At 49.6% G+C, this 14,061-nt stretch overlaps 1 protein-coding gene across 16 annotated transcripts in view; it reads left to right on the forward strand.

Moving 5' to 3' along the window:
* Window positions 1–14,061, forward strand: part of SPTAN1 (spectrin alpha, non-erythrocytic 1) — a 58,467-nt gene that overhangs the window by 31,816 nt on the left and 12,590 nt on the right. For 8 of the 16 annotated variants that reach the window (XM_061433723.1, XM_061433732.1, XM_061433724.1 and 5 more), the window contains 17 exons: window positions 905–1,009; window positions 1,435–1,458; window positions 1,999–2,034; window positions 4,107–4,154; window positions 4,878–4,969; window positions 5,276–5,420; window positions 5,521–5,702; window positions 6,290–6,389; window positions 6,514–6,711; window positions 6,815–6,961; window positions 8,354–8,457; window positions 8,563–8,725; window positions 9,121–9,135; window positions 10,741–10,872; window positions 11,126–11,263; window positions 12,106–12,210; window positions 13,523–13,731. In XM_061433723.1, the coding sequence (XP_061289707.1) occupies window positions 905–1,009; window positions 1,435–1,458; window positions 1,999–2,034; window positions 4,107–4,154; window positions 4,878–4,969; window positions 5,276–5,420; window positions 5,521–5,702; window positions 6,290–6,389; window positions 6,514–6,711; window positions 6,815–6,961; window positions 8,354–8,457; window positions 8,563–8,725; window positions 9,121–9,135; window positions 10,741–10,872; window positions 11,126–11,263; window positions 12,106–12,210; window positions 13,523–13,731 (1,943 nt within the window). The remainder of the gene's footprint in view (window positions 1–904; window positions 1,010–1,434; window positions 1,459–1,998; window positions 2,035–4,106; window positions 4,155–4,877; window positions 4,970–5,275; window positions 5,421–5,520; window positions 5,703–6,289; window positions 6,390–6,513; window positions 6,712–6,814; window positions 6,962–8,353; window positions 8,458–8,562; window positions 8,726–9,120; window positions 9,136–10,740; window positions 10,873–11,125; window positions 11,264–12,105; window positions 12,211–13,522; window positions 13,732–14,061) is intronic. The other 8 variants (XM_061433722.1, XM_061433730.1, XM_061433728.1 and 5 more) reach the window with 3 other exon arrangements.

Below are 14,061 nucleotides of genomic sequence, written 5' to 3' on the forward strand. Positions count from 1 at the left end.
TGCAAAGAGGCAGATATGACTGAGCGACTTTCACGTAACATACAGTTAACTGTTTTCAAGGATACAGTTCAGAAGCATTTGGTTCGTTGACAGTGTTCTATTACCATCACTTCTGTCTGTTTCGAAAGGAGACCACAGACCCATGAAGCAGCCTCTCCTTACCCCCCTCCCCGCCTCCACACCAACACCTGGCAAACACCAAGCTGCTTTTTGTCTCTGGATGTATGTGTCCTGGACGTTTCATATAAATGGAAGCACATATTATGTTACTCTGTAACTAGGGGCCTCACAGAGGGTTTGGAAAGTCTTGTCATTGTAGATGGACCAGTGATCTTCTAGTGTTTATTGGCTGATGCTCCGTGGTGTGTATATATGTACCACATCTTGTGTATCCATTCCTCCAGTTTAAAAATACTCTTGTGGGACTTCCCTGGCCGGCCAGTGGTTAAGACTGTGCTTCCAGTGCAGAGGGTAGGGGTTTGATCCCTGATCAGCAACGTTCCAGATGCCTGCGTACTGTGGCCAAGAAGCATATATATATTCTTATGACCAGTTCAGTTGGGTGGGAGGGTGCCTCGTGGCAAGCTCTAAAATTTCATCACATTTTTAACATGTGTCCTCTCCCCCACAAAGGAAGGTTTTTAAAAAATCTCCAGCCGGAATAGTTTTTCATTAACTACAGTTCGTTTAATAAGTAAGAGACAGGCTATTTCCAACGCCATGTGGTTTTCTTCCTTCTTCAGTAGCAGCAAGCAGGATTTTCTGATTTAGGTCATTGTCAAGGAGTAGAAAAACTACTTATGGGATACCTGTCAGATAGAAATTTATGTAGTTCATGAGTATCTGTGGTCCTCCTTTGGATTGCTGTTGTGAGTTCTAGTTACATTGTCTTTGTTCTTTGAAGGATCTCAAGGCCAATGAGTCGCGGCTGAAGGACATTAACAAGGTGGCTGAAGACCTGGAGTCGGAAGGTCTGATGGCGGAGGAGGTGCAGGCCGTGCAGCAGCAGGTAGGGGTCTGGCTCCCGCGTGGAGCCTGCTCGGGAGCAGCTTGGCGCCCCCGGCTTGTGCTGTAGCCCAGCTCACGTGCCCCGCAGTGCGCAGTTGGGCCAGGGTGCGGGTTCTCCGTGTAACCTGCACTGTGTTGTTTACCTTCAACGGGAGGGAAAAACAGGTCTCCTTCTTAGGCCCCTTAAGTATCATGGTAGTTATTGAATCTTTTTTAGGCCTTAACTGGTAATAAATTCATGCAGTTCCTTAAATGAAAGGTTCTGTGTAGAAACACTTGGTCGCCCTGTAGACTTTAATAGCTCCTCTGGCCAGTCACGTTGCCTGTCTCTCTGTAATCTCTCCCATGCCTCCAGTTTGACTTGACAGTGGCAGGTGTTACTGATGTTTCCTCTAATAATGTGATTGTTTCCTTCTCTGCTTGTAGGAGGTGTATGGCGCGATGCCCAGGGTAAGTGTCAGGTGCCCCGTCTATAACTTGAACTTGAGGATTAACTCTTGGGAAGAGTATACAGTCAAGAGTCCCATAAAGATTTCTGTTCTTGAACCTCTAGAGATGCATTTTGTGTGTAAAAGCCTGTGCAAAAGAAATGTTGATTTCTGTGTGTCATTCTCCAAAAATCAAAAAGTTTTTCTCTGTCTGGTTTCTTCGAACTTTTCCGCCAGCAGTTACTTAGGTTTATTTATCCCTTTTCAAAGAATCCTCTGAGAATGATATAAAGAGAAGCTGGAAATTTTATTAAATTTCCCCATTCTCTCCATCTCTCCTACTGCATTTTAAAAAAAGAGAGACACTTTTTCACTCCTGTTTGCTTCATTTCCCTCAGTCAGCCCTGCAGTTTGCTGCCAGCCAGTGATAAGTTCTGACTCGCAGTGGGGAACACTGTTCTGATTTCTCTGAACTTCCCATCGTTCAGAGGAAAAGCTGATGCAGCTTTGTTTTGTGCTCAGTTTCTTCGCTGCCTAAATTCTTCCCTTTTTCTTCAAACAGGATGAATCTGATTCCAAGACAGCCTCCCCTTGGAAGGTAAGAGTTTCTCTGCAAATTGTGAATTCCAGAGGTTTTCCAGGACCAGAAATGCTTCATGTCCTTTTCTAGCGTGCCTGTTTCTGAGTAGTTAGGCTTGTCTGAGTGTGGTCATTTCTGGCCTTGTGTGGCCTGGTGTCTTTCTGACCCTGGTGTTAATATTCTTTGAATCGGTCACGTCTTGAAATGTGATGCTTAATAACACAGAAGCAGCATGTCTTCCTGCAGACGCTCAGCACAAGTTCAGGTAGGGGTTGAGCTTGTCACATACTGTCTCTGCCGGAGTGTACAGTTGGCCATCTGTGTTTGGATTCAACCAACCAGCAATTGAAAATGCTGGCATTCGATCCATGGTTGGTTGAATCCAAGGATTCAGAACCTGAGCACACAGGGCGTCAGCTCTGAGGGACTTGAGCATCCATGAATTTTAGTACCTTGGGGGGTCCTGGGACCCTTTCCCCTTAAGAACCAAGGATATGGGGATGACTGCAGTTTGCAGAGGTCATGCTGCATAGTGAGGCATGGTCCCACCAGTAGGACTGCAGCTCTAGAGGAAATGACCTGAAGATGAAAACGGGAGAAGAGTTTCTTTTCAACATCCGCCTGACCGCTTTCTCCTGGTGCCTAAGAAAGGCTTGATGGAAAGTCCATGTCCTGAGGCGAGATGTTTACAAGCTGCAGTGGACGTTGTTCCACAGAGACTGGGGTGGTGCTTAGCCACGGTGGACGTAACTCTGAGCAGCAGGCCCAGGGAGCGTTCTCGTGTGTAGTGCTTATGGCCATGATTATGGAGCCAGCTGCTCAATGCCAATTGGAGCATCTTTCCTCCTGACTCAGCTCGTCAGGAATATGTCCCTTAAGTTATAGACAAGCTGGAAAAAGCAGGTTTCTTCGTGAAGTCATATCTTCCTAAAATATAAAGAAAGCATGAAAACCTAGCAACAGGCTCTCACACCAGTCCCTCGTTTGGTACTTCACAGCCCTGTCACCTGGCTTGTCGCGGGGACCTAGGTTGAAAGGGATTTGTTTCTTTGGCCTCCTTATCTCCCCAGGCTCTGACCATTCTGCTTATTAAATAGACTGTAAATTGCTTGGAAAGATGCATGTTTCCTTTTATTCCACTTTCTCCTTTTTTCTCTGTCTTAATTTCCTTACATAACAAAATTTAGTCATTGGTGTCATGAATGGGCAGCATCCTTATCTATTTGACATCTGGCAGAGTTTGCCAGAGTTTTTCTGGTAACACATTTTTTCAGAAATACATATCAGATGACTTGATAAACACCGGTACTTCCTGATTCTGAAAAGAATGGGAAACAATGGCTGTCTGCTTTCTGACCCCTATACACACCCACACTGGTTGAAAACATCGTCTGGGTGTGTCCCTGGAACATTCCAGGAGCCCGACTTCCCTACATACACACTCGGCTCCTCCTTTTTGTTATGTACTTGAGGATTACAGGCCTCACATGCCTGTCAAGTGGGGTTTCTTTCTGATTAAACCGGGTCAGCTCTGAGAGCCCAAGGGGCACGATTTTTAAAAGTGACATTGATGAGAGGAAGCTAATTCATCAGTGTCTTTTCTTTCTCATCCAGTAAGGTTGTTTCCCTTAGTTCAAGGGGCCACTGTTAGAAGGAGTAACAATCCAGTAACCATAAATAGAAATGAAATTATTGGTGCACTTGGGTGTTTAAATAGTCTCAGCTGGCAGCATTTCTTCCATTGAGTGTGTTTTCTGGACTCTTCTCCTATAGTAGGAACAAGAAAAAGACACAGTAGTCTTTGAGCCGCTTTTTTCTGTCTAGTCAACTGTTTTAATTATGGTTTCCACTGTTCTTTCACTCTTCATGTAAAATTAACCATTGAGTTGGATGTGATTGTGCACTTGGGTTTCTGCCTGACTTTCTCCTTGTTGGTACTTTATTGCTGCTCTGTTCAGAAATTTGACAGTATTCTTTTACAATCATTTGGTGGACAATTGGGCCCTAATTAATGGCACTTGCATCTCAGATTTCTCTTGTAATCAGCAGACACGTGATTAGTTTGCTCTTCTGCTTCCCTCCCCACATAGTCTGCTCGCCTGATGGTTCACACCGTGGCCACCTTTAATTCCATCAAGGTAAGACACCAGGACAGCTTCCCTGGTCCTCCCTGGTCTCCTTCCTCATGTCCTGCTCCCGTCTTCAGCAAGGCTCTTGTCCTCACAAGTTGTGTGAGCTGTAGCAGTTGTCACTCTCGTGGCTCCAAAGGTGTCCTGGTCACTGTTGTTCTCTGTGTGTGGCAGGAGCCATGATAGGCTCACCCAGTTCTGCCGGGGCCTCCCGGAGGGCTGGGAGCTGTGGGGAGCGTGTTATCCGGAAGGCAGTGAAGGCCTTTCCTGACTCCTTTTTGGGCCCCAGGCTGGTTTGTCCTCTGAGGACAGGGTCCTACAGCCACGCTGTGCTCAGGCTGCTTCCCCCCCAGTGGTGCCGCCAAGATAAGTCCGGGGCGGCAGACGTGGGACTCTGTCCACTCGGCAGTCGTTCCGAAGCTGATGCTGTGAGGCAGGCACCGGGCTAGGCACTGAGATGAGGACAGATCAGCTTCCTCTCTCCTGCTGCTTCCACGGCCATTCCAAGCCGGGTGCTGGCAGAGTGTTTGCACCCTGGGGTCTGGCAAGCTGTGGCCAGATCTGACTTTCTGGACTTTGGCTATCATGGTGTGCTCACCGATTGAACTGGGAAGGTCGGAACCAGGAAGTCCTCGGTGCCCCAGGCTTTCCTTTCTCGTGAAGCCACCAGGGCTCTGGTTCTGCCCTTTTCCTGGAGTCGGGTGTGGGCTGACGCCTCCTGTCCTCTGGCAGGAGCTGAACGAGCGCTGGCGGTCCCTGCAGCAGCTGGCTGAGGAGCGGAGCCAACTCTTGGGCAGTGCCCATGAAGTGCAGCGGTTCCACAGGTGAGGGGTGGCTCCACGGGCAGGAGTGGTCCTGCAGCAGTGAGGGGTGGGCTCCACAAGTGAGGGGCAGCCCAGGCTGGCAGGAGAAGGAGCCGGCGACGATCAGGTTCACCTTGGCTGGATCTTGTCCGTGCTGGTGCTCTGGCACTTGATGGATGCTCAGTCAGTACTGCTGAGCGGGTGGACATGTGCTCCGTGCCATTTAGAGCGCAGTTGGTGGGCCGCTGACATGTGCCAGTGAAACACACTGGGGTCAAGGCAGCCATACTCTGCACTCATGAATGTGAACGTGCGTCTTACCTACAGAGATGCTGACGAAACCAAAGAGTGGATCGAAGAGAAGAACCAGGCTCTAAACACAGACAACTACGGCCACGACCTGGCCAGTGTCCAGGCCCTGCAGCGCAAGCACGAGGGCTTCGAGAGGGACCTCGCAGCCCTTGGTGACAAGGTGAGAGGCGGCGCACGGACGCAGAGTTGGCTTTCCTCAGTTCTGCCGGAGGCCACACTCCCCCTTCCCCACCTCTCACTCTCACCTCTTTCTTCCCCAGGTGAACTCGCTCGGGGAGACAGCCGAGCGCCTGATCCAGTCCCACCCCGAGTCGGCAGAGGACCTGCAGGAGAAGTGCACTGAGCTGAACCAGGCATGGAGCAGCCTGGGCAAGCGTGCCGACCAGCGCAAGGCCAAGCTGGGCGACTCCCACGACCTGCAGCGCTTCCTCAGCGACTTCCGGTGAGAAGCAGGCTCGGGCCAGAGGCCTTTCTAGCTGGATGAAATACATGCGTAGGCTGAACACATCTCAGGTTTGATCCTGGGAATTACTTGGTGGTCCAGTGGTTAGGACCTGGTGGTTTCACTGGTAAGGGCCCAGGTTCAATTCCTGGTCAGGGAACCAAGATCCTGAGATCTTATATACCTGTTTGTTCTTTCTGTGAGGATTTCTTGATTTTTTAAAGTTATTAATTCAGTAAGACAAGAGGCTTTGGAATAATTTACTCAGAGCTCTGCTGCTGCTGCTGCTGCTAAGTCGCTTTAGTCATGTCTGACTCTGCGACCCCATAGACGGCAGCCCACCAGGCTCCCCCGTCCCTGGGATTCTCCAGGCAAGAACACTGGAGTGCGTTGCCATTTCCTTCCCCAATGCATGAAAGTGAAAGTGAAGTCGCTCAGTCATGTCCAACTCAGAGCTCTAGCCTGATTCAATAGGTTAATCCCAAATAACTTTCTGAGACAAGACTTAGGAGTCCTCTCTTTTCCTGGGCAGAAGGCCCGCTTGCCAGGGAATGTAATAGCCATTCCTCTGTGGCTCTGGTTTCCAGGGACCTCATGTCTTGGATCAATGGAATCCGAGGTCTGGTGTCCTCAGACGAGCTAGCCAAGGATGTCACCGGAGCTGAGGCCCTGCTGGAGCGACACCAGGTGGGTCGGCCTGCTGAGCAACGCATACATGGTGACCCTGCCAGGCCAGGAGGACTTTAGTGGTTGATGTGAGAGTGGGCAGCTCCTCCTGCCAGTTACCTAATCCCTTCCCTCCTCTTGGCAGGAACACCGGACAGAAATTGATGCCAGAGCTGGCACTTTCCAGGCATTCGAGCAGTTTGGGCAGCAGCTGTTGGCTCATGGGCACTACGCCAGCCCCGAGATCAAGGAGAAGCTCGATGTTCTAGACCAGGAGCGTGCAGACCTTGAGAAGGCCTGGGTCCAGCGCAGGATGATGCTGGATCAGTGCCTTGAATTGCAGGTACCTGCTCTGGATGGTAGCTTCCTGTTTGCCACAGGATTTCAGACCAGGTGTTTTGTGCCAGAGGCTCCTTGTCTCCTCACATCCCTCTCCCCTTCTTTAGCTGTTCCATCGGGATTGCGAGCAGGCCGAGAACTGGATGGCTGCCCGAGAGGCCTTTCTGAACACAGAAGACAAAGGGGACTCGCTAGACAGTGTGGAGGCTCTGATCAAAAAACACGAGGACTTTGATAAAGCAATTAATGTCCAGGTAGGGGCTTCCCCAGTGGCTCGGCGGTAAAGAATCCACCTGCTGTGCAGGAGACTGGTTTGACCCCTGGGTCAGGAAGATCCTCCAGAGGAGGAAGTGGCAACCCACTGCAGTATTCTTGTCTGGAAAATTCCCACAGACAGAGGGGTCTGGTGGGCTACAGTCCATGGGGTCATAAAGAGTCAGACACAACTAAGCAACTAGACAAGAGCAAGAAGGCCTTTGCACCTTAGATCCTGTAGCTGGGTTTTCCCAGATTGATGTCTTCTGTCTCTGTTGGCGTGTTCTCTTTGCCTGCTCTCAGTGATTAGAACCAAAGATAGCTTCTGTTTGCTTAACTCGGCTGGAGAGCTTTGGCAACTTCCTCGAATTAGAATACTTGGTGGTGGGAATTCCCTGGTGGCGCAGTGGATAGGAATCTGCCTGTGAATGCAGGGGAAGTGGGTTCACTCCCTGGTCTGGAAGATTCTTCACGCCGTGGGGCAGCTAAGCCCACGAGTTGTAGTTACTGAGCCTATGGCCTATGTGCCACAGCTGCTGAAGCCCGAGCGCCTAGAGTCTTGTGCTCCGCAACAAGAGAAGTGACTGCAGTGAGAATCCCACACACAACTAGAGAAAACCCACGTGCAGCAACAGAGACCCCGCACAGCCAGAAGAAACACATGAATAAAGCACTTGGTGGTGACTGCACAGGAAGCAGTGTAGTCCCCACTGGGTCTAGTGAAACCTGTGCAGTCTAGAAAAAGTGACATACGTAAATAGTTTTTTTAAACTTTGTATATAAATTCTGGCATTTTAAAGATTTTGAGAACAGATGCCACAGGGGAAATTTTTTATAGTAAAAGGGAAGAAAAACAAATTTGTGGGTAGGTAAGTGCATATATGAAGATGAACCAGAAAGTTACAAAAGTCTTTGGCTTGTAAACCGTTTTGTTGAAAATCTGATGATCTTTTTCTGTGAAGCCTAAATTTTTTTGGCCACTCCTTGAGTCATGTAGGATCTTAGTTCCTCTACCAGGGGTTGAACCTGTGCCCTCTGCATTGGAAACATAGAGTCTTAACCATGGGACCGCCCAGGAATTAATTCCCTGTGAAGCCCAATTTCCCTTTTCCAGTGGACTACGTCTCATAGGTGATGAAGCCTAGTTCATTTGTGATGTCTGCTGGTGTTCAAACCCCGGCCCCACCCCAGCATGACCTGGCACCTTCTTGAGTTAAACTCTACTCTAATAATGATTGAAATCAAGCTTTCCTCTGGCTTTTTACACTGTTGCTTCTAAAGTGTCGGTGTATTCTGATCCCGTCACCAGCTAGTCACCCAAAATAACCGTTCTCTTCTCGGACCTGCAGTCGTCTTGCCCGCCCTGACCTTACGATTCTCTTTGCCGACAGGAGGAGAAGATTGCTGCCCTGCAGTCCTTTGCTGACCAGCTCATCGCTGGTGGCCACTACGCCAAAGGCGACATCTCCAGCCGGCGCAATGAGGTTCTGGACAGGTGGGTGGTCAGTGCAGCTGATGGGTCCTGCTGCACTTGTGTGAGAGCCCCGGCCTGACTACCTCCTTGGGGTGCTCACTTTTGCTCTCGGTTCCACCTTCTCAGGTGGCGCCGTCTAAAAGCTCAGATGATTGAGAAGAGGTCAAAGCTGGGAGAATCACAGACCCTCCAGCAGTTCAGCCGGGATGTAGACGAGATTGAAGCTTGGATCAGTGAAAAATTACAGACTGCAAGTGATGAGTCATATAAGGACCCCACCAACATCCAGGTGAGCTGAACCCACGAGGTGTGTGTCTCCGAAGTAGCCTGTGCTCCTGAGTAGCTCTTGCTAAAAATAAGGCATCTTTAGAAGGGAGAGTTATCTCTAGGTACCTCCTTCTACCCACAGTAATGCCAAGAAAATTGTTTTAGTAAGTGAACCGGTGGGAAGACCTCCCCTAAATGATGAGAGCCAGTTAAGAAGCTGCTTCCGTCACTTGACGCTGCTGAGGCTGTGCCTGCATTAGAGCTATAGAAAAGGCCCCCTTAAAACCGCTGTTTCCAAATGCTGGCCTTCCCAGGGGAAGTATGACAGTTTCTGTTGAATAGGTGATATTGCATATTCACATCAGTGTACTGAACTCTTGTGTACTGAACTCTTGTTATTTTAATCTGTTTTTGTAGCTTTCCAAGCTGCTGGTAAGTTTTATGTTTTCTTAAAGAGTTTTAGTTAAATGAGCTCCATTGTCTGTGCTCTTGTGTATAGATTCTCATAATCATGGTCACAGTCTGCTGGTGTCTTCTTCATCCGTGCTTTTCGTTTCTAATCATCCATCACACTCCATCCAAGTGTCCCTGTGGGATGTGGCTTTCTCTGTTGTAATTAGCCTGAGCCCTTCCCTTTCTCCTCCCTCCCCATGCCCGGCTCATCACTTAGGCAGGTTCTGTACAGTGTTTGATTTGGGGGGCAGCAGTGAACTGCTTTCTTTCCAAAGATGCACTGTTTTAAAATGAAATTACTTTTCTCTAAGTTTGGGCTCTTCTTGGCGTGGACTCAGGGCTCTCGGTGGATGGGGGCAGAGCCAGCTAGGAGAGTTTCGTTGCCCATGTGACCTTTTGTCCAGAAGTGCTGGTCACTGGAGAGGGACAGCGAGAGGTCCACAAAGTAGCAGGTGATAACGCTTCTAAGTCTCCGAGAAGCCTGGTTTGAGAGCTTAAGATCAGAGTGGACATCACCAAAGGGGCAGCGAAAGACTATAGTCAAAATGTAGCTTAGAAGTGGCTTAAATGGATGGGAATTGAGCCGAATAGCAATCAGGAAAAGAGGGGACCTGGGCTCTTGTCAGGGTATGTGGGCATCTGAGACCTTTTTTGTTCTGTAGTTGGGCTTGAGTGTTAGTAGTATGTGGCCAGGATGCTTTATGTTGGCACTGCATTTCACCAGCCACGTGCCTCCATCTTCTGACAGTTGCTGCCCCTGAAATGAAACATGTGATGCAGAATCCTTCCCCAGTTGCGCTGCTTTTTTCCTTTTATTTTTCCCCTGGATATCATCCTCGCCCGAGACCCTGCGTTTCTCACCCAGAGCTGTCCCACAGCTGTGTCCTTTCAGTTGTCTCCTGTGGTGCCCCTGCAGCTTGTATCTCGGCAGGGTTTTAAGTTCCCTGTCAGGCCCCTGCCCCTCAGATGCCCATCGTTCTTCCAGCCCTCTTTTCTAGCAAAATGAAGCTCTTACCTACAGTCAAGCCTGGATTTTGATAAATCCAGGAGTTTTGAATGATGACCACTGCCGAAGGAGAAGCTGGGAAAGCCCAGTTCTGCGGCAGCTTCAGGGTTCTCTCTGGATGGTGGGGCAGGCTCACCCTCGTATGCCTGGTGTCATGGGGACTGCCACCCTAGGTGATGAGAGGCCAGATGTGTTATTCCCTAGAGCTTCTGTTCCCTAGGGAGGAAGCCGTGCGTAGAAATTGATGCACAGGTAGATTGAGAACTACAATTGGCCATTGCCACTTCCTGCAAAAGTGTTGGAAAGCGTTTGCTTGTAGAATTTCACTCTTGATTCAGGAGTTGAGTGAGCGCACCTGCTCCTGAGCTGGTGCCTTTGCTCTCTCTGAACTCCCACCAGACTGACTCCAGAAGCGTTTCTCACAGATTCTGTGACTGCCTCTAGAAAAGCGTTGCTGCCTGCCCCTAGTTCTCTAAGTTCGCTACCACTCCTTTCTGAGAACCCCTTATTCCTGAAGACACTGCCTCACAGGACCTGGTTTTGAAAGCCAGTGGGGGGGTTTGTTTTGGTGTTTTCAGAGCAAGCATCAGAAGCACCAGGCCTTCGAGGCAGAACTGCACGCCAATGCGGACCGGATCCGCGGGGTCATCGACATGGGCAACTCCCTCATTGACCGCGGGGCCTGCGCCGGCAGCGAGGATGCCGTCAAGGTATGGGCCCCAGCTCCCCTCCTCCTGGCCGGGAAAGAAGAGGCGCTGGACTTCACTGTCAGCATTAGAGTCCGCTTGATGGTGACTCTGAAACTCAGTCTTAGGAAAGTATCCAGGTTTCAGTCTGCGCTGCTGATGGTGCTAGCGAGAGCAGCGCCTGTGAGCCTCTTCATCAACCTCGCTGAGGAGGGCTTCCCAACAGGGCGCTGGCTGTGGGGCTGCCTGTCTCTGATGACTTGCTTCTCTCGCCTAGGCCCGGCTGGCCGCCTTAGCTGACCAGTGGCAGTTCCTGGTGCAGAAGTCGGCTGAGAAGAGCCAGAAGCTGAAAGAAGCCAACAAGCAGCAGAACTTCAACACTGGCATCAAGGACTTCGACTTCTGGCTCTCTGAGGTGACACCGGGCTCTCTCCCACCAGGGGGGGTCTGAGGTGACGCTGCGGCTCCCTTCCCCCCAGGGGCTTCTGTGAACAGGCAGGGCTCTCGCCGACATCCCCTTTAATAGGAATCTTCCTTGTCAGGTGTGAGCTGTGTGCTCCGGCGGGTTTCTAAGCAGAGGAAGGGAACGTGTAGAGAAGAGAGAGCTTATCTGTGTGAGATGTAGATCTGGATCACTTGTCTCCGCAAAGAATGCGAATAGGAGGAGGTGGTAGGGTTTGTGTGCAGGCCGCTCCCCCAAGCCTGCGCCCAGGTGGAAATAGGACAGTGAAGGGCCAGGAAGCTGGAGTTAGTCATAGTCTCTGTAGACAGTGTAGAGTATAGAAAGCCTAAAGAGAAAATTTTAGAGACCACTGTTCTATATACATCTGGTCCACACTTATTTCCAGGAGTTTTTGTGTAGCCGTGGCTCTGTGTGTATTTGAGCCCATGAGTAATTTATCGTTGGTATGTATTGGTAGTGTTATTTCAAGTCATGAAAAACTCTTTGTGAACGTTTGAATAACTGCCTCAGACCATCACGGAGTGAGGGCATAATTAAAGTGTTCCAATGCCGTTCCTGTGCTGTCAGGCACACCGATGCTTTCTGCCCAAGGGAGGTTCCCCCTAGGAAAGTGGGGCTGCTGTGTGTTCCACCACTATGCCCCAGTGAAGGCAGCTGGCATGTTCACACTCACGGGCCCTTGAGTCTGTGCCTGACAGGGAAGGCGTGGGCAGTGGGGCTGGTCACACCAAGTCAGAGCAGCAGCGGGTGGACAGACATTTGTAGCCAACAGTGATCTCCCCTTTGACTCCCAGGTGGAAGCCCTGCTGGCCTCTGAGGATTATGGCAAAGACCTGGCTTCTGTGAACAACTTGCTAAAAAAACATCAGCTGCTGGAGGCAGATATCTCTGCCCATGAGGTGAGCAGAGTGGTGCCCAGGCAACGGTCTGGGGTATTATACATGCAAAAGTGAGAAATTATGCATAAGATATGTTACTTATATTAACTTGTGATGGGTTTATTTTAACCGGGTTAATACAGTTTTTCAGTTATCTTACTTTGCTACAATTCATAGACCTTATTTGGCCTCACAGTTTTTGTACGCATTCAGTTTTGTTTCTGTGAGTATATGCACATAGTTCCACGCAGTCGTATTAAGTGTGTGGATCTGCATCACTACCACCAAATTCAAGATACAGACCCTGTTCTGGGAGTGCGAAGGCCCCCGGCACCCACTGCTCTGCTCGCCGTCTCTAGTTCGTCATTAGAGAGTGTCATGTAAATGAAAACACACAGTAGGCAACGTGCTGAGATTTTTTTTTGACTTAAAACATTTTTTTAAATGTAACCGTTCGTTTAATTTTTAATGGCAAATGTTGACATGTAAAATCTGTATAAACTGTCCTACGAGCTGTCAGAAGTAGTTTAGAGTATAAAATGGCTCTGAGACTCAGGGATGAACATTGCTGTCCTTCCCCGAATGCACCAGGTCCTTTAGAGTCAGTCTCAAGGGGGACAAGGTCTTCAGGTGTCTGAAAGTTGTCAGGCTCCTGGAGGTGGATGCCAATTGTCCAGAATTCTAATTTTCTCAGGAAAGTTTGAATTTTATCATTAGCAATAAATTCAGTTTTCTTTAAAGTGACAGGTTCACTTTATTCATCCTCGATAAAGTATTTGTCACTCCCAAAGTTAAGAATGACCATAGTTTATTGGCCATTCTTCCGAGTGAAAATGATGGTCTGTGAAAGAAGTGGCCAGTTCAGCTCGGAACGTGCTTCTCCTTTGGACAGTCATGGACTTCAGCACCCACAGAAGTACTTTGTGTGGGTTCCCCATTTTATCAGATAGGATATGAAAATGACACGTACTCAAAGATGGATATGTAATAAAATTAACAACTTGGCTTCTTGTTTAAGGATGTGCTTAAGTGAAAGAGCGGTTTTTGCTGAAAAGTGGTAGCAGTGAAGAATCAGATTTCTGCTCATAGTTTGCCACCGACTTGAGCAGTGGCACCTCCGCTGTGGGTTTTGCACCATGAATGCAAATGTTCATGCAGTAAAAGAGAAGAAAAAGGCAGATGTTTTTGTATTGTTATGAAAATAGTTTTGATCTCTTAGAGCCCCAGGGGTCCACACCCCTAAACCAGCCCCTCAGTGAAGAAGTTCTGATTCACAAGCAAATGCTCTTGGGAGACCCAGATTTCTGACCCTCTGCCGTGTCCCTGGCCCCAGGACCGCCTGAAGGACCTCAACAGCCAGGCGGACAGCCTGATGACCAGCAGCGCCTTCGACACCTCCCAGGTGAAGGACAAGCGGGACGCCATCAACGGCCGTTTCCAGAAGATCAAGAGCATGGCCGCCTCGAGGCGAGCTAGGCTGAATGAGTCCCACCGCCTGCACCAGTTTTTCCGGGACATGGATGATGAGGAGTCCTGGATCAAGTACGTGCTCCCGCTCGGCGTCCCCAGAGCCTTAGGAACCCTGGGGTTCATTCTCTCCTGGACCCTGGTGGCGAGGCGGACATGGGTCAGATTCCGGGCCCAGCTCGGCCCAGCCTTGCCACACGCCTGTGGTGGGACGTCTCTGCTTCCCCTCCTGGTGTCTGGTGACTGGTAACGTTAGTGAGGTCCACCTGGGGAAGACTGCTGCTTGGGGTAAGGGAGATTTGCTGTGGTTTGTTTTTATCATCCCGCCCCCAGAATTCTAGTGTACTTTTTTCAGATGAAAGAGCATGTAAACAGACCATTTTTAAGGACAGATTGTGATTGTTG

The sequence above is a fragment of the Bos javanicus genome, chromosome 11 (assembly GCF_032452875.1).
Source record: "Bos javanicus breed banteng chromosome 11, ARS-OSU_banteng_1.0, whole genome shotgun sequence".
In the NCBI taxonomy this organism is placed as follows: Eukaryota; Metazoa; Chordata; class Mammalia; order Artiodactyla; family Bovidae; genus Bos; species Bos javanicus.